At 40.6% G+C, this 24011-nt stretch overlaps 1 protein-coding gene across 1 annotated transcript in view; it reads right to left on the reverse strand.

Annotated features, from left to right (window-relative positions):
• The window catches only part of AGPAT4 (1-acylglycerol-3-phosphate O-acyltransferase 4), a gene marked incomplete at both ends in the record, with an annotated part of 61806 nt that overhangs the window by 4625 nt on the left and 33170 nt on the right, over positions 1-24011 (reverse strand). The window contains 5 exons of the mRNA XM_080342798.1: positions 2447-2645; positions 7872-7947; positions 10736-10838; positions 18104-18257; positions 20229-20390. Of these exons, the coding sequence (XP_080198924.1) occupies positions 2447-2645; positions 7872-7947; positions 10736-10838; positions 18104-18257; positions 20229-20390 (694 nt within the window). The remainder of the gene's footprint in view (positions 1-2446; positions 2646-7871; positions 7948-10735; positions 10839-18103; positions 18258-20228; positions 20391-24011) is intronic.

Below are 24011 nucleotides of genomic sequence, written 5' to 3' on the forward strand. Positions count from 1 at the left end.
GGGTCTGAGCGATTACAATGCTTCCACCCCAGCCTGACCACCATGTGGCATTAATCTTATGGCTCTTTCCACCTGAACAGCCAGTTACATACAAGCTCCTAAGTGCTTTACTGGAGACCACTATTAGCAGAGACTGTCCAAAAGACAAACGACACTCCGAAAACAAAGCAGAGCATACAGGTAAAAGGACCTCCTAGTTTCCCCACTCTCTATTATCACAGAAAGTTTACACATACCTTGTGCTATCTGCACCTATGCTAACAAAGGGAATGTTACCAGGTACTGAAATCAGCCCTTTGCAACAGCAATCTACATACAATGGGCTATCAGGGACTGCAATAAGCTTCCTACTTAGGGAGTATCCGTGAGCTGCCAAATTGCCACATAAAAAACCAATGTCTCAAACACTACCTGTGCTGCTTCAGGTAACAACACCAGGAAAAGGAGCAGCAGCAGGAGCAATATGAAAAGGTGATTTTATCATCCGATCACAATGGTAAATAAATCCCTCTGATTTACAGAAAAAACTTCCTTTTACATTGTTAAGCCATCAGGTACCAATTACTGGAAAAGACTACGAATACAACCCTCCCTGCTTCTGCTATAAAATGGGTCTGCCAGGCACACAGCTCCAACTGGCACCAAGAGTCTAGGCCTCCAAGGCACATTTGTGTTCATGTACCACTACCTCCCGGCCATTGCAGAATTCACTTCTGAGACCTTGCCTGCAGCTGGAGGCAGAACTGCAAAACAAAATACTGTTGGAAGACAACTGCATCACTCTCAGGACATCCATGACAGGGATACCCCTTAGGATACAAAACAGAGTTCGGGGACAACAGCCTTGGTACAGCAACTCAGATATTGGTTACGAAAGTCACCGTTACAGCTTGGGCTAAATTTTTCAGATGCTTCTGCAGAAAGAGACCAATGATTCCCAACTAGCAATAACATTGCTCTCAAAGGGATATAGTAAAACAGATACAGACTATAACATGCTAAGGGAACTGTTCCTCTTTTGGTGAGTAATGACGCATTCAGTTTTAAGTGACCAGGATAAACCAGTTCTGCCATTTGTTTTTGCTGAAGGCTGAGCTTCTTTCCACTCCCACAGACTCTCGTCCTTCCACAGCTTCATGGAGGCTATCTGCCAATAAGTGACAATTCTTTTTGCCTACTCATCAGCAAGAAGTGTCTGGCTGACTCTAATCAGGTGACAGCCACTACTAGAGACAATGCAGTGTCTTCTGCTGTGTGCAAATCCTGACCCATTACAAGTGCTGTGATCACACCAGGTATTTAGAGCGACAAGAGAGCTGTTGCTAAGCACAGCGGGTCTTCTGAAGGTTGCAGAGGACTGCAACCTGCAGCACCCCACAAACATGCCAGATAAGCACAGGGCAGCAATGCACCTTGCAGAGGGTCATTAATCTCACCATTATTAATGCGCTCCTCAGCTGTGCTTCTGCAGCCTGGGAGCTCACACGTTCATTCTGGCAGCACACTGCTGCTGTAGCTTTCAGTTAGCTCCAGCGTCACAAATAACCTGAGAACCTTTGGATTATCACTGCATTCAAAAGAGGACTCACAGCAGCCTCCTTATTAATCTTTTCTTGTGGCTAGAAGTAGAAGAAAGCTAAGTGGGGAGTAAGACAGCAAGAAAAAAAAAGGTGCTTTTGCTGTCCATTCTTATTAGCATCATCTTTTTGTCTTTTTTCTTTACAGGTTCTTTCCCTGCCTTCCTGATAGTGAGAAGACATGACCTAGTTGTAAAGGCCACTAATGACTCAATATTGCACTTACGGTGGGGGGTGGAGGGGTTGGTCTCACTCAACTAAATTAATAAGGGCTAAATTCAGTACATCACAGATGCCATAATGCCAAGCATTAAAGCATTCAGCCCTAAAGTTAAAATCCAGAGCCATGAATTATGCAGTGAGGCTCCCTGTGGAGGGTACACAAGTAAGATGGGTGAAAAAAATGCTTCTAAATTGTAGACACTGCTCCAAGAAATTCTTACATATCTTACATAAAACATTCCCAGTGTAAAAAGCACCAATGATTTCTCCAGGTGAGGACGAGAGCACGGCATTCCCCTCCCTTTCCCTCTACCTTGCCCATATTAACATACCAACTATTATGCTGGGCCTTACTCTTGCTCTTGTTTTCTTTCCTCTAGTCCAAAGCGTCATGAAGAAAATGTCTTTCATGCGTACACACACACAAACTCTTCCTTCTCCAATCACCTTTTAAGAAGCTTCCATGTTATGCAAAAATAATACAACTATACAAAAATAAATATACAATATACAAAAATAAAAAAAATAATCTATTTGACCTATTCCAGGCTAAAGTGAATATAGTATCAGATAGTCTGTTGAATTCACAAGTCGTTTATATTTAATAAGCCTCAACAGATCATGCCTAACAGTTTTAGAAAACTTACCCATTACAATGACAAATGCAAAACTAGCCAGTGTCAGTGATGATCCACTGTTGATCATGTTGATGAGCAGCTTGAATAAAGGATATAGCAGCAATAATGCCCAGAAAAGCCAGTTCAAAAGTGTCCATGGTCGTCGGGGTGGCACTATAGGGACTCCTGGGTAGGTTCCTGTTCGGTAGTACGCTTCCTGGAATGCATCCTAGTAGAACAAAGGAGGGCGACAATTAAATCCCCATCTGCCAACAAAACTGGCTATTTCTGACTTTGATGTTCCTCTTTCTGCATGCCTGTAACCATGGGGGAAGGTCAAAGATCAGGTAATGGCTGGAAAGCTTGTACTTTGAAGTCAATGAAGACACAGTAAAAAAAAAAAAAAGGCACTTAAATTGATGTGTGCATCCTTTCTTTCTCCTACCCATAAAAGCCCAAAAAATGGCATGCCGAGAGAGTATATAACAAGCCCAGTAAAACAAGAAGGGCGAGGGGATGTTCACTCCTGCAGAAATGTAGACATCACTGTTGAACCTTCTGCAAGGGCCACAGCCACTGGAGAAATACTGCTGGTACGCCAGACAAGTGTTTGGGCTACATGTTGGGCAGTGGATCCTCTGTTCGCTAATGTTTTCTCCAACCACTGCTTCAAAACAGCATCCACAGCCCTGTCAGAAAAGGTGTCCCATACTCCAAAGAACACCACCCTCTCCTGTCTGCTTCATCCCATAGATGCGGTCTTCTTCATCTTGTTCCCATGAGGCTCGCAGAAGGAAGCTTGGGTGCTGAACCTCTCCACAGACACCTGAGCGTGCAAACAGTTTAGAGTCTCTCACTGGTTTTGACCAAAGGACTCTCCCTTTTAGTATAGTATCAGGAAGATAATGGGGTGGGGCTTGCTTTTTTTTTGTTTTATGGTGAGTGTTTCTTAAAGCACAGAAAACACAGAATTCAGCACCTTCCCCTAGAGCCCATATGGGTGACTGGCACTGCCCTTTAGTGATGTGATCAACCCAAGATATCAAAGTGGGTGGGGAAAAAAACCCTTCCTTCTGGTTCAAAAGCAAATATTATCAATTTGTGTTGTCATGTAAAACTGGTTAATTAAGTCAGAATGAGACTCACATAAAAAGGAACCTCAGTTTTGTTAGAATGAAGTGCTAAATTTCTTCAAAGAAATGAATTCCTCATGACTGTTTCCAAAAATTCTGGCAAAGCCAATATTGTCCTAATCAACCACAAGAAGATTATTTCTACTATGTTATGATTTTACATCTACTTACACTCCAGCTGACACAGACAATTCTTTAATTATTTAATGGCAACTTGAGCAATTACAGGCTGCTACCATTTTATCTATTTCAAAGGGAACATTTAGCTTTGAAGAGATTACATAGTAATTAAAGCATTGCGCTCTCTTTATTGAGATTAGAAAAATCATGACTGTTTGGAACATGCGAGCTAGATTGTACTGGGATCATTATGGCCGATTAATTAGCTGTCTTGAACAAATTACACAGTGTATGAAGTTTTCTTTACAGTGCCTTGAGGATTTCAGCTTGTGACTGGTTTAACACAAGAGCTACTAATCATCAGTAAATTGAATTCTACTATATACAATTAGGTTTCTAAATACGGGTATTACCCAGAAGGTTAAGAATTTCTGACTACTACTGGTATCGCCATTAGGGGGCCGATCACTACAGACAGCAAGACAGACTCACTTAAAGCAAGCACAGCAGTTTTCTCTTTGTCGGCTCTGCACAGCATTAGGGGCAGCAAAACCGTGCACTGCATCTCATCAAGAGGTCTGAGACAGATGGAAGAAATACACCATGGGCAAAATAATGTTCATGCCATCACCTCCACTACATATTTTACAGCATTGTGGGGAACAGCTCTTCAATTCAGTTAGGACTCTGCACCCTTCAAAACGTTCACATTCCCTGCAGAAGAGATCTGTGGGTTGATCTGACTTCTAAGCTTTTGCAAGGGTGCTTATGGTACCCATAAGCATCTCGAGTCAGCATTTAAATCCACCACGTACCTCAAAATTTCCCTCACCCACCTCACCCACACTAAGATCCTTTCATTCTCCTACATACAGAGCTTGTTCTCAGTTTGTAATAAATCCCAACCACACAAGTACCATATTCGGACACAGAAACATGCTCTGTCTAATGCCCCCACCAAATTTGAGTTACTTTAGACAGTGGGGTGAGTAATGCAGTGGGGGCAATCAGGGAACACCCATCACCTTGTGAGGCTCACTGGGTTCTTCCTCCCTGCTCCCACCAGGGAGGTCTGACTGCAGAGGTACATACGCCACTGCTCTTCCAGGAGGAAGCCCACAAAGAATGGGTATCCAAAAATACATCCTTTGTTCCCAAACACTGCCGTTCTGTACACTTCCCCTCTTCAGTTATGCTTTGCTAATTCCCTGGGGCATTCCAGTATATATTTTCATGCCCTGTTTTCCATGGTCTCTTACAAGTGAGAAGAGTTAGAAGCTTGCTTTCTTTTTAATGGAAATTAAGATTCTCAAAGCAGAACCTCTGTTTCAGGCACTGAGGCTGTAAGGAGATGAAAAAAGAAAGCAAACATGCAAGGACTAGCAGAGTTGTGACTATTATACTGTACCTCCTCAGAGCAGGCACTAAGATGCTCAGCCCAATCCTTGTTACAGTCAAAGGGAATCTTTCTAGCCATGGCAGTTTAAAAAAAAAAAAAGGCAAAAAAAAAGGCAATATGCAACCCAAATTGTACATTTGTCATAATCTGGCATTAACTGAGACAGTGCTGGTCGTCTGTGGAAGGACAAAATTCACCCCAGGTGAGGAAGAAGCACGTGGACATGGTGCTTTCTGTCAGCCTGGGAAGTACAGAAGAACACAGTGCCACTGTGGATCTGGCAGGGCCCTGCTCATTGCATTTGCAGCAGCGGATAAATGGAGGAATGAAGTGATAAGTAGCAAGAACATAAACATGCTAGATTCCCAGAGAGCAGTTTCTCAGACTGAGGCACATGTAACTGAGATCAGGCAATAAAGCAAAAAACAATGGAACAAGCTTTTCTCAAAGAATCTCACTTTTTTCCTAATGACAATTAAAAAAAAAAAAAGTCAGCTCCTTCATGCCCACTAACTGCTGATTTCATTACTCAAACAGCTTTGTGTCCCTGATCATGACGAGTACATGGCACTCCAGCCTTGACCTCAGTACCGGTGGCACACCCCACCTACTAAATCACGCTATTAGAGTGTAATTCAGTGCACAGTATGTAAGTCTTGAGAACATACCACAGAATTATGAAAATCACTGAGAATAAGCAATGGCACATGCAACCAGTCTGCAAAATAAAATAAGGGCTGTTTTTCAGCAGTGTGCATATCTTGTCTTTGAAACAGAAAGTGGAATGCTAAAACCAAGATAGAGGAATCGGGGGATGAATGCGTATCTTGCAATGAATTACTTTCCTTTGTTACATTTTATCATAAATACTTACTGACTCCGAGGACACTAACCTGAAACAGAACTCATTGTTGGTAAAACCACTGAGGTGGCAATACTGCTTGTTATCTAACCTAAAATCCAATTATCTTTTTAAAGATGCATGCCAGAAAGGTGAAACAGAATCACATTTTCACCCTGCAGGTGGGCTTTCATCGTCTCAAAACTCTTGAAGAAGTTGTCCCTGCTCTGTATTCTCCCAGTCTGATTTTACAGACACGGGCTTGTGTAAACCTGGAATGACTGCAATGAAATAACAGTTTCACTAATATAAAACAACTAGAGGAAGTGGAACATGTCACCTTCAGAAAACAAAACAAAACCGCCACCAAACCTAATAAAAACCCAACCAATCAAAAAATGCCAGACAACCAAAAAGGCTTTAATGGAAAGGAAAACTCAACACACGTTCCTTCCTCCTGTACTTAAATAGGAAACTATGGATTTAACCAACCAACAAAGTTGTTATGAAGAAAGCAGGATAGATGTGAGCTCTCTTTGCACTGGAAATAACTGAGTGAGTGTCAAAAAGAGAACAACAGAAAATACTTGAAGTGATTTACTGAAAACTATGTAATAAGGGCTTCAGAAAAACAATTACCACATTCTCATTTGATTTATGTTCTTGTCTTGCAGATGTCTAAACATTTCTTAGGAATATGAAACATGGCTGCAGAGAAAGTCACAGTAGCAGAAAGTGGACTTTTGCAACGTTCACCAAAAGGACCATTTGCATTTATGTGCCTGCAGAGAGATCACGGGCCCATGGATAACATAACACCTTTCTGCAGAAAGCTGCTCCGGGTCATGTCTGAATTAGGAGGTACTGGCACAATTTACAAGAAGGGAGACCAGAGTGAAAGCAAGTAGATCTACATGCAAGGCCTCAACATACATTTACTTTTCACATTCTCATAAGCAATCTGCTTAGAGGGGCGTGAATTGCACCAGAAACAGTCATGGATTGAAGCTGAGAAAGGCTAGAACACTGTCAATGCAGAAATACCAGTGTGGTGTTCTGGGTGGAGCAAAACCAACAGCACAGCAGAACTCTGCTCCCCAGCGAGAGGAAAACAGAGTGTAGCTATATTCTATCACTTCTAAATCTGAAGAGCTGCTGTATTCCAGTCTGAATACATAACTTAGATCAATTTACTGAAGCAAACTGGGCTGTCAGGCCCTCATGCCTTGCATACTCATGACTCCCACTGACTGAAATGGGAGTGCTGTGTATATCCAAAAAGCACATCCCCCAACCATTATCTCTAACGTTCATAAGAACAAAACCCATGAGAAACAGATTCTGAAAGTCTGAAGGATGAATATGGAAGTATTTGGGGGGAAAAATCAGTATGCATCTACAAACACACAGTCATTATTCTGCCTCCGTCCTATGTAATTAGGAATCTTAAATGCGCGCCTTCTATGCACATAATGTGAAAGCAATTTCTCAGCCTGTCCTGTTAATGTTGGATCTTAGCCTTGGTAAAAAAGACAGGGTAAAACAAGGGACAAAAATTCTAATACACTAAAGCAAAATATACTTCATTCAGCCCATGAATTACTTCTTGATTTAGGAGGTGCCTTTAAGGGGAAAGAGGTCCTTCTACCAACAAGAAGGTATTTGTGCTTTTTGTATCCTTATGCAACTTTCTAAAGAAGAGTTTTAAAACTATGCCATCAAGGTTTGCTTAAGTTTTTGTCCTGTTGCTCTTCAAGTACCAAATAAAGTCAATGACTGACAGCATAAGACCAGTTTGTGTCTGGCGAAACAAGAACAATTATCATGGAAACCAAACAAACCAACCCACCAACCCCAAGCCCCAAAGCAGGATGGCTACACATGCACACTGTAAAGCTCTACTAGCACTATAAATAACCAAGCACTAATTGTTCACAAGTGCTGTCTAGACAACAAACCCACCTTTTCTTGATACAGATTGTAGAGCCAGTTAGAACATTCCTGCTCATCTTCTGGGACTTCCTCTAGCGGAATCCGCCTGCCAGTGGTAAACAAGAGAAATTGAAGAATATTAAATACTTCAGCTCCCATGAACAGCACTCGTATTATACAGACAGGTTATCCATTTGACCTGAGACTCACTACATTTTCCACCTTTCTTTAATTTGTGGTAACAGCTGCCAGATCAGAAAAGTATAGTTTCCTTCTAGAGCAGGTATATCAAACTCAATATAGTTACATTTATACAGTCCTAAAATTACATTCGGCCCTTTGAAGGCAACCATGAGGCTGACGTTGCCCTGGTGAAAAGCAGTTTGACACCCCTGTTCTAGAGCCACCATTAGTTTTTAGATATATCAGAAATCCAGGTTTCTGAAATAGTAATGAATTACATTTGAGTTCACTACAGCAACTGTCTAGATAAAGGCTTGCCGTTTTTTGTTTCCAAACACAGGTTTTGGATTAACTAATTTCCTACCCCACCTATGGAGTTCAAGGCTGCATTTGATCAGGAAAGCATTAGAGAGAAAAACCAAACAATTCTCCTTCCACCTAGGCTAAAGCATGCTAGTATTTCTCAGGTAGCATTTCCAATTCCTATAATTTTTGTTACCCGGAGCTTGGCTGGATAATTTTCAGAAAAGTGGCTTCTATCACTGAAAAACCCTCTATTGACAAACAAAGTTTTCATTACTTTATATGAATTTTGGTCAATAATGCTGTGACAGAAAAAAAATCCCCATCATCTTCATTTAGGTATGCTAATAGCAATATTTAACAATTGTACATTTTTCAACATAGCATATATTTTAATTAATATCCCTTAAGAGCAACACCAAACTAACTTCCTTCAGCACAGGAGGGAGCACTTTTCACAGTCAGGACACTCCTGTTAATAAATTAAGAAGTCTGACACTACTGGTTTGTTCCATTATCTAAGCAAGTCATAAAATGACTAACATTAGAAGTCAATACAATTTAAGCAGAGACAAACAAGGCCATCCAAATTTTGCAAACTTCTACCAAGTGCAACACCTGCAGCAGTGCACTAAGCAACTATGGAGGATTTTGAAGAACATCTGTGACAGTCCCTAATTAATTGCCAAAATAAATTTCATCATGAGGTTCACTCTGTCTGTAAGAAGTGTTCAGGAAGCTTAAGAGCTAGCTAGCAAACAGCTAGCCCAAGTTACGAGAAACAATTTCCATGCTCTGCCAGACTGACTTGCAGCAGGCTGGAAGGGTGTGGAGGGAGACACAGCACAATGCCTGTGGGAGGAACAGCCGGCACAGACAGGACCAGCTGCTCCTCCATGCACACTGGCCAGCCAGGCAATAGCCACCAAACACAAGGCCACTAGGCTGAGCCACCCGTGAGAGCCAAGTGGGAATGCAAACTCATGTTGCATCCGTGAAGAATCAGGAGAAAGTTTCTTTTGACCCTTGGGCAAAAAGAGTTCTGATGAAAATATTTTTTTTCAAACAGGCAGAAAAGGGGTGGTAAGAAGAAAAGGTCACCATACTCCATGTCAGTACCCAAGATAAACCAGCTGGAGTAGGCGCTTATACATATAAAGGGGTTATGATGAACTCCTGATCACTTGTGGGATTGCTCCTATGCTCCAACCCTAAACCATCACATAGCCTAAGTGCCTGCAGCAGGCGTGCTGCTGGTAGAACCTGGTCTGGATACCAGGGCCTTGGAACTGGCCCATTCCCATTAAGATTATGGGAAGCCATTGGGGTATTATTCATCACTTACAGAAACATCAATGGTTCAGAATCCAGGTAATTGTTTTTTCACTAAACAACCCTGTTGTGGACTAACCCCAGCTGCCAACTAAGGATCATGCAGCTGCTTGCTCACTCCTTCCCCCACCCCAGTGGGATGGGGAGGAGAGTCAAAAAAAGTAGACTTCATAGGCTGAAATAAAGACAGTTTAATAGGACAGCAAAGGAAAATAAGAATAATTAGAATAATGATGATGATAATAATAATAGAATATTTGTTTAAAAGGTGATGCACAGTGCAACTGCTCACTAGCCATTGATCAATGCCCAGTCTATTCTTGAGCAGTGATCCCCCAGCTAACTTTTCCCCAGTTTATACACTGAGCTTGATGTCACATAGTGTAGAATACCCCTTTGGCCAATCTGGATCAGCTGTCTTGGCTGTGTCCCTTTCCAGCTCCTTGTGCATTGCCAGCCTCCTCCTGAAAAGTCCTTGACTTAGTGTAAACATCACTTAGTAACAACCACAACCTAGGTGTATTATCAACATTCATTCTCCTACTAAATCAAAACCACAGCACTATGCCAGTTAAAGAAAGAAAATTAATTCTATTCCAGGCAAAACCAGGACAAACCCCTTTCTTGGTAGGAAGAGAACAACAGTCAAATCCATCAAGAACTACACCAAACAGAACAGTCCTGAGCCTGGCCTCCACCTGAATGGGAACTATTATGCCAGAGACAGGTATAAAGCCACCCCATCCGAATACTTAGCAGGTGTTTTGTAGTGGCCAACTGAGTGAAAAGAGGCCCCACTGTTGCTGCTGAGCTGACAAATAGACACACAAATGAATAAAGAAAATAACAAACAAAAGTTCCTGTAGACCTTTAAAGGGTCCTCACATTTATAGTCACAGAACTTTGCAAGAAGCCCTTCCCACCCCATAGGAGTTTTTATCTGCAGTTCCGCGAAGCCAGGTTGGTAGAGATTTGCTATCCATTATCTATGTTAAAACATTTCCTTATTTGTGCAATTATGATTGCAAGTACATACTCCTCTATGCCAAAAAGGAATAAAAATATGGATTACTTGCCTTACGTATAAATCTGCATGATATTTCTTTCCATTTAGAACTCCCAGCAATGTTGGATTCTCATTATTTCTAAAATTGAGGGTAGAATCGTAGACTGCAGAAACTGCAAGAAGATAAACAAGTCATGTGGTTACTGTAGTAATAGAATGGAAATAAGTCATTCTTTCTCAGACAAGAAGCATATTTAAATACGAAGTCATCAACAATAGCACCATAGTTTGAGCTGTCACCAAGGTGAAGGTGACACTGGAATATTCAACGTTCAGGATTTAAGAAGCCAAATAATGAGTGACCCTTTCAGGAACTGCACCAGCAGAATGGAAAGGTTTGCTCTTCAGCCTTGTCTCCCTTCTCATCAGGTGCAGAATGTTGGGCATAGGGAATACCGTTACAGTTTCTGGCAGTTAATATACCTGGGACATCCTAGGAGTCAAATGGTTGAAAAATTATGAGCTTTCTCAACTCACTGTGAATGACACAACTCCTCCCAGCATCTGGGTACATAACAAGGCAGACACACACTTTATAAACAATGAGCAATGTACACAGTTTGACTAAGAACAGGTAAAGTGTGTGTGAGACACATCCTACAGCAAGATGGTTTAATGGATCTATGAATCACCAGGGTTCAAAACAACCTCTCCTTCATGTCCATTATTTGATAACTGAGGCACTTGCTATAGCATAAAGGCAGAGACAAAAGAACAGACCATGTCCTGTGTGAGCTGCGCTGCTGCTATGAAGACAGGCAGCTGTGAGAAATAAAACATCCAAGTTCCACTGAACAAACCTGCAACCAAACTTTCAGCCTTGGGAAAACACTGTGTTTGCAGTTCAGAACCGCGTGGTAACAGTAAAAGTATTTGCGAAGGTTGTTCAAAGTTAAATTGAGACAGCATTAAGAAGCAGTTTCTACAGGAAAAGTGTTCACAGTTTTAAACCACATAGTGTATCAAAAGAGTTTCTTTGAACACATCCTTAGAGGCACAATTTTCCTGATGTCACAAAATTACCAGAGCAATTAATTTTTGTGACACTGAATCCAATTGTGCATAGTCATATGAATGCTAAGATCAATACCAGCAACAAAACTAATTCTTTTTGATCACAAAAGTGACTAACTTGCACTTCACATGTAGCTTACTGCATTTTAGGTTTTCTGCTCTAGCACTGAGCAATAACGAACACCATGAGGAAACTTTATTATGAGAGCTCTCAATCCACCTAAGAAAGATTTTCATTACACAGAACAGATTTGCTTTTATTTTTGAAATCTCTCTAGCTAGGAGAGAGAAATATTGCTTGGTCACAACACTGAGCCCCAGAAACTCACCGCAAGATTTGTTATTACAAAACGGAATTTGTAGCTCAGAACACAACAGCCTGGCTTCAGCACTGCAAGGAAATCCTGAAGACAGAGGCCAAAACCCTGTCACTGCACACAGACTGTAACCCTCATTAACAACCCTGTTCTCTTCCTACTACAGTTGGGTTTTAGCCCAAACTCAAAACATAAGCCCAAATCTACTTCAAGCACACTACTCTCCATGTACAATATGCGTAGGAAATTACTTTATTTAAAATAAATTATCTACCTCCATTTTAAAGCTTCTTAGTGTAGGAGGATTTTACTAATCTACTCTAATTTACTAATCCAATGTAACTGAAGAAACACAAGAGCTTGATTTGGTTTATACAGGGTAAGTTTCTTACTTTATTCTTTAATAGCATGAAATTTTTTTAACAACAGGTACACAATAAAGGCAAGTATGATGTACACAGCACTCTTATCTTTCAGAAGATGTCTACATTTGAGTTTTGATGTGAATTGAGCGCTTGTTCAGGCATATTGGAAAATGCTTCTCATGTTCTGAAAAAACTACTGCAGAATAGGTCAGGAACATCTTTATGTGCTGATGGCCACACAGAGAGTTTTCCTTTACTCCAGGGAAAAAAAAAAATTCCAATTCCACTTTGTTTGACATTCAGTCCAGTCTTTTTTAATATCGCACTGAAATCTTGTGCAAAGCAGAGCCAAATCCAAGAACATGGTAGTGTACGCAGGAGTAAACAGACCTCTGTTATATCCAGATGTAAAATAACTGAACACTTAAGATTTTCCATTGTGAAAGTGCAGGAAAAACACAACAATAGAAGTGTCAAAGAAAAAGACTGCACGGAATTAAAATTTGTCAGCAAGCTTCCAAAGCCAAAGCAGCATCAGTATGCTGTGCGACATACTGGAACTGTTTTCCATTAAATGTGTATTTAGTAATTACATAATTAGGACTGGTCACCTCATGACTGTCTCATCCAACAGCTGAAGAGTACAGAACTATCCTGTTCTAAACCAAGTAAAATAAGTAACACCTCAGTATCTTGAAACCATTGCAACTGTCTCACTCTCAGACTAATTTAGGCAGCATTTGAGAAGCTTTGCTTCAATCATAAAACAATACATTTTCTCAAAGAACTTATCTTAAAATATCTTTTTCATGAAAAACAAACACCATTTAATATTTGGAAGCTTTTTCAAAGGCTCAGAGCAGATCATAACTGAAAAGAAAATTTTTCCAGTTGAATTGCTATTTTCTGATGAAAAAAGCTAGTTTTTTGGTTTGCTTTCTCATCTCTCCCCAGCTTTTCTATATCTTTAACATTTTGTTCCTTGTACAGCATTCTGACAAAGAACTACATACTTAATTTCTCAATTTTGACCTAAGAAATCTTTGGATTACATGGATTACGTATCTAGAGAGAGTTTTTCTTACTTCAGCTGTCCTCTTGAATTTCATGCATTATTTTGCTGATGTGGTAGATTACGCCACAAAGATCATCTGACAAATCAACCTAAAGGCAACGAGTGTGCCTGCATGAAGCTTCATACTAGAATATGATGATCTGACATGAAGACCAGGAAAGGAAGAGGAAGAGACAGTGGAATTCACTGTACTGCTGGTATGATAACTACCTTGACACAATCCTTTGATTTAATATTCATTGCTCTGGTCATCTTGGTCAAAAAACCACTCATTCTCTCAAACATGGTAGCTTGCTCAGGAGGATGACCAGGAACCTCACTTAACTTTGAAAAAAATCTAGGACTAAAGTGTAGCTCATGGGAAAAAAAGCCATTGTATAACCCAAAAACACTGTAATATTGAACTCCATAAGCACATCACCCTGGAATTTAATGTGTTCCCTCTAGGACAGCAGATCTCAGCATGTACAACTGGAGGAAAAGGTTGACAACCTGAAGTTATCTACAATCCATCATGAGGCACATTTTTAAATACAAGTCTTAACTAAATAAAAACAGCCGAAAGGAACTGTCTGATATACAGTCAGGCAATAAAAGTAACTGTTAAATATATCTTTTGCAATATTTATGACATTTGTTTTTACTGTAAGTAATGGATGAGTGTTTTAGAAACAGATCTGTATTTATATTTGCTTCCATGAACAGGACAGTAGCAACTCTACAACCTAACAGCAATTTATTAAGACAGCAAACAGCTTCTGGAAATGAAGTTCCTGGGGACTGCATCTGTACTATCAAACTGGGAGAGATGGCCATCACTGAAAGCACTCCTTTACAAATCAAACTGCATGAAGAGATCTAAATTTGTGAAAGTAAGTCACTGAAAAGAAAAGAATGCCATTACCACTTTCGAAGGACAAGAGTTAGGAAGCAAGGTTCTTTACTTGTTATTTTGTGTGAAAGGTATTGTCCTGGTTTTGTTAAAAACAGGTTTCTCTTTTAGTGAATTTGCCTGTCAGCTAAAGCCTTCTTATTAGCTGCATTTTCTTGAAAAGCTAGATACATGTTTTGGTAGACATAGCAATGGAATGCGAGGTCCCTAATAAGGATGGATGTACATCTTGCAAGAGGGGCAATGAGAAACAGGCAATCAAAAACTGACCAATTAAGTATAACATCCCATTCATGTGATACTTCATATAAAAGTGGGAGATCACAAGGATCTCATCCCTTTTCCTTACGGACGACATTAGGAGAGGACCTTGCGAGTCATCCCTGCGAACTGAGGCCTAGTGACAGACTGAATCCAGCTCCGGTTGGCTGCAGAGTCCAGTCCAGGACTTTGAGTGCCGGCCTTACATCTGCTGGAGCAGTTGCTGAGACTTTCACGATTGGTTTTGTATATTTTGTATTATTTTCTCTATTTTTATTAGTAGCATTAGTAAAACATTTTTAATTTTTCCAACTCTCTTCTCTCTGTCCTTCTTTCCTTCCAAATCACCTGTCCTTAGTGGGAAGCGGGGGAGAGGGAGGGGCTCAAGCGGGAATGGGTGGTAAAGGGGGTTAACAACACATCTGCCGCGGTTTTGTTGTCACCCCGCAATCAAACCTCGACAGGTATTTTTTCCAAATATATCTGCTTATGCTGACAGATACGGCATCCACTGGTATGAAGGCAGTTTCACATGCATAGATATTAAACTCCTGAAGCTAAGTTTTTCAATACAGATGGACTTGTCAGATTGATGTCATCAATTCCTGTTTCAAACAGACACAGAACTACTGCATCAGGTAGAATTAAGAGCTGATACAAAGTTTTGAAAAGGACCTAGGTGTGATGACTACTGTTGCGGGTGAATTACCTCTACAGCCACAGCAACCAGCATCCATCCATCCTATAGCACTGCAGCCTCAGATAGGCCAAATCACACCCCTGTCAGAAAGGAGGAATGAAAACAGAGGAAAAGGAAATGCTGACCTCTGTCACACACAGCTTAGAATGGGATTGAAACATTTGGCTTGCTATGTCATGCTGCAGCTATCTCCCTCAGCAAGGCTTTCCAGCCAGGCTCACCACCCCTTGTGGAAGAGCACGAAGTGCAGCAGCCCAAGCTGCAGCCCCAGAGTGGGCTGAGGCAGCTCAGCACCCACCTCCCACTTTCAGAGATGTGCAGGGACACCCCACTACAGATTTGGCCACTGAAATGGATGTGAATTGTACCATGAGACAGGTCAGCCTGCAAGAGTCATTCTTGTAGAACATTAGAGATGTCACTGAGCTGGAGGTATGAACGCCTGCATGCCGCCATTGCTGCTTCTGCAGACAGAGCAGCAATTCAGCAGTCACACTGATGCTGTTCAGAACAATTTGTGGCTGTAATAGAGGGATACAGTCACTTGCTGGGCCATAAGAGCAAAAGAATGAGACTCAGGTGGTTTATAGTGAACAACTCAAATAATATTATTTACCAATGTAAATATTCAACAGGAAAAAAAATGCCCAAATTACTACAGCATATAGCATCTCCATATATTGACACACGCGGCAACATGTTACTTCTTATAAGGTGGATACCAATAGTCAGTGCAGGTTAACAAAGATAAGTGGTCAAATCCTATCAGTATTCATGCAATAAAGGAATACCTTCTAGATAGAACTTATATTTCCAGATTATGCACTGTCAAAACATCATGTCTTCTATTAAAAAAAACCATGGACTTCCTTGTTATCTGTACATATTGTTACAAGGAGCTCTAAAGTAAGATATTGTTTACATAGGCCTTTCAAATGCTCTTCACCTGTACCCCTTTGTCTCTACAAGAGATAATCACATAGTAAACCAGACAGTAACTCTTATTATCTCCTTCTCATCACAAAAAGTAACAAGGGAAATAAAACAACATAACCAGAAGAATTTACAACACCGATCTGGGGTGATCAGTTGTTTCTCTCAGAGGTTTGTCCGATGGGTTTCAACAAAATCTAACTATGAGAAGTTATGACACTCTGTGCTTCTCCTTGAACCCTCACAGGGAAATATGGGATTCTTATTAGCCTTATCCTGTTTGGACTAGCAAGTCACAGCTTTTGGACTGAGATAGTAACATACAGTTCCCTAATTATGTTAGTATCTAGCAATTTCAGCCTTCTTTTTTTGAAAGTAATTCAAATATTTGGGATCCTAAGAAGTGTTACTGTAATGTATTGCATAAATGCCCAAAACTCTTTTAAAAACTCACTCAGGTTCCCTAAAATTGTTTCCTCTTGAAACATTTTCCCACAAAGCAGCTATTTGTTCACAATCATACCATGTTTTGTTGCTTTCCACAGAGTAGTGAAAAGAACAAAATCACCACCAAAATAACCTGTCCCTGATTCCCAGATCAGGGCACTTGAGGTCACACAGTTTTGACTCAGCTCTTCTTCAATGCCTCAAGTCTGCCTGCAGCAAAACAGTCATCCTTATTCAAAACGGAAGGTTAAACTGTGCCCTTAAGCTGGATGCAGCACATAACTCACCTCTTCTTCACATATCAGAAAAGATCCAAGCTATGCTATCCATTTTGAGGGTGGGAAGTTGTGGATGCCTGACAAGCTGCAACAGTGGTATCATCTAACCTGACTTGCAAGAGGATACATAGAAGAAACACGATGGCAAGACAGTTGACTGCAAAGCTTTTTTACAGCAGCTATCCCAGATATGCCACATGAAAACACGTCTTCAAACACGAAAGAAGTTTTGACATGAACTTCAGTGAAGCTAGAACATTTTCTTCTAAACCACTAACCACTTTGGCTTTTTTACAGCCTTCTAACAACATACAAAACTAACAAAACCAAAGATACTGTAGCACTAAGGCTACTTAACACTATCTTCCCTTTGCACATGAAGTCCACGGCAAAGACTTTGATAGATTTTATTAGTCAAAGCAAAATCACTTCAAAGGCATGTGTGCCATATTCTTAATGACGGCACTTTAAAGTTGGCAAATGCAAGTAACCAGAAATAACTGGGGAATGGGGAGTTCAGAACAACATTAACAAAGAAAATCTTACTTATGTTCTATAATGTAGAAATAATTTCTTTATAAATTTTGCCCACACGTATCTTCAGTCGAGGCCTAGTCCCCTTTCTCAGCTCCACAAAGAACTCTAAAGAGAACATCTATACAGGAATTTAAAGCAGAATATTTTTTTATTTTAAAATGGTGTTATTTGAAGCAGACATTTACCACAAGAAAATATTTAAGACACGCTGCCTCAGATTCACTAGTGCTGTATTTGCTTCATTTGGAATAGGGTTGCTTAGCAAAGACCACAAAATATTATCCATTGGCAATAGGTGTGAAACGTGCAACTTGAGATCCCCCGATACAGACTCACAGTAACAGAAAACAAGACAAAATTAAAAAACAATAATCAAGCTGCCCCAGGACTTTGTTAGTAAAACTTAATCTTGAATTTTGCAGGCTAGCGGAAGAAAGGTCAGAAAGGGTCCCAGGGCTTTTCAGTTAGCTCATATGCTACAGGGAAAAGAAGAGCATGGCAATGTGATAGCAGTTAGATGAAATAACCATTTAGCATCGTTCCTTGTGACTTTCCTTACCTACATTTCTCAAACACTGCACAGTGACAGCAAATCCTTTTGTTCGTGGCAGCAGGTGATACTTGAGCTTGGGCAGGCCTTTGGCTTCAGCTACCTGCATGCTAATCTGGTGCTTCTGTTCCGTAAACCTTGTGCCCTCGCAGTGAATGAGGAACTAAAATCAAGAGAGAACTACTGTTAGAAAGCAGCTCAGGTCTTCTACGTGTCTGACCAGAGGCCTCTAATTCCCACCAACACAGCCCAAATGAACACTGCTAGCAGGGACAGGTGTAACCACATACACACGTAGGTAATTTAATTGCCTTGGAGTTCAAGAAAAAGAAAAGTCAAAACCAAATCCTTCCAATTGCCCTCACCCATCCAACTTGTCATACATTAGTTGGAACTCTAGCCTTTAGGCTTCAACATTTTCTGCTACTTGCTACCAGAATGACTTGATTTCTCTAAATGAGTCACTCAGTCTCTAACGAGATGTTAGAAAATACTCAAAACATACCTCCTGTTGCAAATCTCTCACTGACAGTGAGGTATTTGAGTGTCATGGTATCTAACACTTGCTAAGTGTCTAAACCAAACACATTTCTAGGAAATGCTTCAGTGCTCAGCTTGCTTAACCTCACTCCAACCCCCTTCATTTCAGTGTGGCAAGAGGACCACTGACAACTGCAGACACTAACTTCGGTGCCAGTGACTGAGCTGATAACAGATGCAAGGCAGTAGATGGACAACTGAAAGCCTTATTCCCTTATGAACTATACAGCAGAAGTGCTCAGACATGAATGATTACAATTTTGCCACTGGCAGGCAGGGGAGAGCAGACAGATCTTTGGAGATTTACCACTTACTCATCTGCTTTCTGCCAAGCCTGAATGCAAACTAACACATCAGAGAGCATTGTCAAATTGCACAAGATAAGTCCTCATAACCCACAGCAATGATTTAGCCAACAAAGACAGAGAAACTGAAGAAAACTGGCCAGGCAGCTCCAGTTCATCTAAGAGTGCTTTTATGTGTCACATGCACAATGTTAAACAGCTAGATGAAACATACAGAAGCTGATGATAAAATCCTTCTGGCCCACTTAGCGTGTTCTGTCTTTCTACCTTCCAAGGTGCCACTGCTATGCCTTTTGACATTATGTCACCATACCAAGGCAAATTAAAACTCCACACTTTAATAATCCCAGGTATATATCAAAAACTGTCTCGTTCATGGTACTCACTCTACAGCAGTATACAAAATATGGTGGCAGTTTGTGCTCATCAGTTAGAACTGAACTGCCTAGGTGTACAGAAAGGTGTTCAACACCATTAAAGACTCAGAGAGCACAGGCAAATCCCTGTGAGAGAGACTGGAACTAAAAACCAAGAATTGTCCCTTTGTGAGGTAGCCTGGAAGTAATTTAATTGTTATTCAAGTAGAGACCTTAGTTTTGATAGCTGAGTGCTCATTTTATCAATGACAATTAAAAAAAAAAAAAAGTTTTGTTTCAGTGAATGAGAGATACAGCATATACATCTTCACTGGGAAACCACTTCTTCAGCAGTAGCTTCCCTTGTGAGGCCACTTCAGATATCATTTCCTTAAGTGAATCCCTCTCTTGCCATCATGAGCTCACAAGAGCTAGTATTTTTTTCATTTCTGAGAAAAAATTCCCAGGTTTTTCATTCCCAGACTAAGAAATGCCAGGCAGGCTCAATACTAAAAAATTATGGTAACACAAAAAGTAACACTTCCCTGTTACTGAAAGGTGACAACAATCCTCTAACTGTAACACAGATGATGGCCCCAGAGGCCACTTCTCTGGCCAGGTACTCATCTGTGGCTTCCACTTCTCCTGGGCCATGTCTGACCCAGCTCCTTCACAGGAATGGCAGAACCACAGGGAAATGGAATGAGAAAATACTAGTATGAACTTGGCAATCTAAGGTAAAAGGGGAGCTTAGGTAAAGAATACAGCAAATATGTTTCAATACGACATCGTCAAATGCATCTGTTACACTTCCATGAACCTCTGCATCTACACTTCTCCAGCTCCTGTATTTAGAGGACCAGAAAGTTGACTGAATGGATCACAGGGAATGGATCCCATCACCTCGCTCTCCACTTGATAGTCATCACTTACCCAAAAGTTTTCGGGGTAGTCCCGGAGATTCAGCAACTTCTGCATGACTGTTTTCCGATCTTCGTCCCACTTACGCTTGCAGAAGACTATCTCTAGAAAATACCACATCCAGCCAATGACAGGCATGTAGGAGAGCTCCTTCTTTGCAAGCACTTTGGCACTCTGCAAGACAGAGTCAAAGCAAGTAAGAGAGTTACACCACTTAAGAGTTCTCTGTGAGTATCACACATACACAATTAGACACTGATCTATTGATTCATATTTACCCGTCCCAGTTTTAATACCAGTGCAAACACAAAACAAATAAAAAGAAGTTTTTCTCATATGACAGAACAGTCAGATCTAATGTCAGATATCTGCATGAAAGAAGGCTTCCAGACTTAAATATATATATACGTGTGTGTGCGTGCATGTGTGTCTATCCTACTCAAACCCTGAAATCCAAAACACACACCAAATTCCTTCAGAGGAATCCATGCAAAAGACCCAAACTGCGTAACACAAAATTATTAATTCATTCAGAGCCCTGGCAGTGGAAACTCCAGTTCCTTTAAGACATCTTGCAGTTATATTTCTCCCCAGAGCTGGGCCATTTAACCATGACAAAAAAAACCAAACAAAACCAAACCTATTCTGAATGAGAAGCAAAGTCCCAAAGCCACTGCTGTACAACAACATATGGATGCATACACATGGTTTACTAATGGAAGAAATCTGAAACAACACTAGAAATGACAACAGCAATAAAAATACTTCTTTTCTGCTTGGGTTTGCTTATAGAAGCACAGAAATACTTACACTAGTGAATTTCTGTTCAAAATGCTTCTGGAGTTTAAAAAAAAAAAAAAGTAGTGTTCCTGTCTCACATGTGTGAAAGATAAGTGCTCTGCTCAGACCCTCTACAAGGAGTCCATGGTTTATCAAGCATTCAGTAAGTTTCAAATCTCAAATCCCACTCTAAACTTAAGTCTGAGATCACCTCAGACTGACATCCCTTTGGGCAGGAGAACTGATTCCATTTGTTCCTTTCCTGTCTTCCAAGCCAGCCTGCCTTGGTGAGCTGTTTACATTTCACTTTGTTATTTAATGAATAAAATAGCACACGTGTGTATGTGTGTGTGTATGTGCATATAGAAATTGTTGGTTCAGCATTTCCTGAAAAATAGTGACATTTTCTTAGAGGATACATGGAGCAATTACAGTCCAGCTTCTATCAATGATATCACAATAAGCTACCCCATCAAAGTGCTCTGCAGATGGGTTCCAGGACATCACATTTGACTAGTGGGGATTATTTATTGGTAGAAATTACCATGAACAGAAATTGTTTGCTTTTATTTTTTGGTCACTGTTGTTCATTTTGTTACTAGAGGAAGAGACTTGACCTAATTCTTTATCTCAGCTCGTTTCTCTCATCTGCTCTTCTTCCTTGAGAAGGAAAATACCTTAAATAATTAATCTATCTAAAATTTCATAAGACTAGAAGGCAAGTGCACATCACATAGCTTCACTCGCAACAGTTACACTGAAGCAAAGCAGAAGACAACATGAGAAAACTCCATTTCTAAGAATGCAGGAACCATCTCCATCAAACGACTTAACACTTTGTAATAAACAGCTCTCTCTTGATCATCGGGTCCAGATCAGGACTCCAAGCCCAGCTCTCCCACCAGAGCAGCCATAGGATTCCACACCCTTTCTGCCAGCGCAAATCATGTTGGACATTAGCTCTGACTGTATGGCAGCTGCAACACTGAGCCCAGTCTCCTCTTCAGCTCCCCAAACTGGCCACCAAAAAACAGTCTCTCCTGCCACCGCTTCCTTCCCTCCCCCCCGCAACTGTTTTTCCTTTTCTGTTTTTCTTAACAGAAGCAATTTTCTGATTTCCCAAATAAATGTAAACAGTTCTAGCATATAGCTTTAAAAGCCTCCAAATAGCATTTTTTTTTGTTGTTGTAGGCCACGTACAGTATAGCTTTCATTCAAAGCACACAGACCAGTTCATATACTCTTTCTTCCATTCTTCTCCCCCACAACATGCCTGAGGAAGACAACTGATCCAAGGCTTTGCCCCAAGAAACCTCAAGAGATGCAAAGTGATTCTAGCTGAGCAGGGAGGGCTGGAACCTTAGGGAACTGCCACCCACCTCACCCACAGCCCTGCACGAGTCTCTGCACAATGATGCAAACAGCAACAGTGTCACCCCCAAAAAACTGAAAAAATCCCATGCTCTTAATTTACAGTAAGTGTTCAGTATCATAAGATCTACTATAAGGAAATGTACGTGTGCTTTGCATGGAATGTACAAGGCCTCCAGAACACAGAGTCAGAAAAGACAACTTAATAGTTCTCCCTCCTGGACTTTAGAACACAGGAATCCCAGTCTGAAAAGCAAGCTAAAGTAACTATTTCACCACAGCTATTTTCTAACGTTTTGCATCTTTTAAAAAGCATATGAGTTAAACAAGGGAGAGAAGTTCCCACCATTTCCCCCCCACCCAGTGAAACAAAGAAATGGTGTTGTGAGCAAAGGTGTCACATAGCGCAGGTACAACCACAAAAGCAGAACAGGTGTTTGAATTCTTCCCCAGGGCACGTTCTTATTCACTTTCTGTGCCAATGCATCTTTAAAATTTAAAAGTGCTCTTTTAAACACGTGAGTGTATGACTCCTTAGACGTACATAAAAAGGAACTGAATCACCTTATGCTATTTTGTGCACCCCATCTACCGTAGAAGGAAGGCTAATGACACAGAACTAATTAGAGAAAGGAAACTCTTCGGTGCATCATCCTGGCAAGACTGCTCTCATGTGGGAGGAATACATCAGGCCTCCCCTCAAAAGCCACCATCTCTCTTACAGTAACTAGAGCTACAATCTATCCTGTTTCAGTCATCTACCCACACACAGCTCCTGTGTAAATACCCGAGAGGAAAAATGCAGGTCTAGTTGACTTCAGCCCCTAACTTTTCCTTTACCAAAGTGATTTGGTAAATACGCAACACCCAGCTCTAACATTTAAATTCAGCTTTTTTCAACAGATTCCATTTAGAAGTGCGGATTTATTCCACATAAGCTGCCTTCTTGAAGGCAGTAAAACATTTTCAGTGCTCAGAAATGTGCAATTCCAACAGATGTTTCATGAAATTACCACTGGATGGGGACAATTTATATACAGGAACATCATTTTAATACAGGTTAATTTATTTTGGCCAAGTTTGCTCAGATGGAAATGCCTATGAAGTTCTCCTTTTGTGAATGACTGCACTAACATCACATTAAAAAAAATAGCTTTACAAGCTTACTTTAGATGCATTTACACAGTTATGCTGTCACAGAAAGAAAATTTTGATTTATATATCCAGGCTCAGTTATCCAATACCTCTTGATCACAGAATGCAATAAACAGCATGAAATCAACCTGCAAGCTGAGGATGTCTGGTTTCAAAACAAATTCATTGTAGCTGCAAACCACTAACAGCAGCAATTTGCCTGGTAAGTGATTTGCTCACCAGGCTGCCCTCAGCATTGACATACTTTTGATGATTCTGTTTGCTCTATTTTTTAAATATAGCACTCCTTCCTATTATACTCTCTGGGACATCAAGATGGTAAGATATTTTGCTTTAGTCCCTCAAAGCCACGGTTCCAGATATTTAGTTAGGCTCCTAATTTCTAATACTTCATATTGAATAAGACTTTTCCATGTTGTTAAGGTAACACAGCAATATTTTAGAGGATGTAAGCCCAAGTATATGCTAAGATGCCATGTTAAATACAAA

This window comes from Nesoenas mayeri, assembly GCF_963082525.1.
Source record: "Nesoenas mayeri genome assembly, chromosome: 3".
Taxonomy (NCBI): domain Eukaryota; kingdom Metazoa; phylum Chordata; class Aves; order Columbiformes; family Columbidae; genus Nesoenas; species Nesoenas mayeri.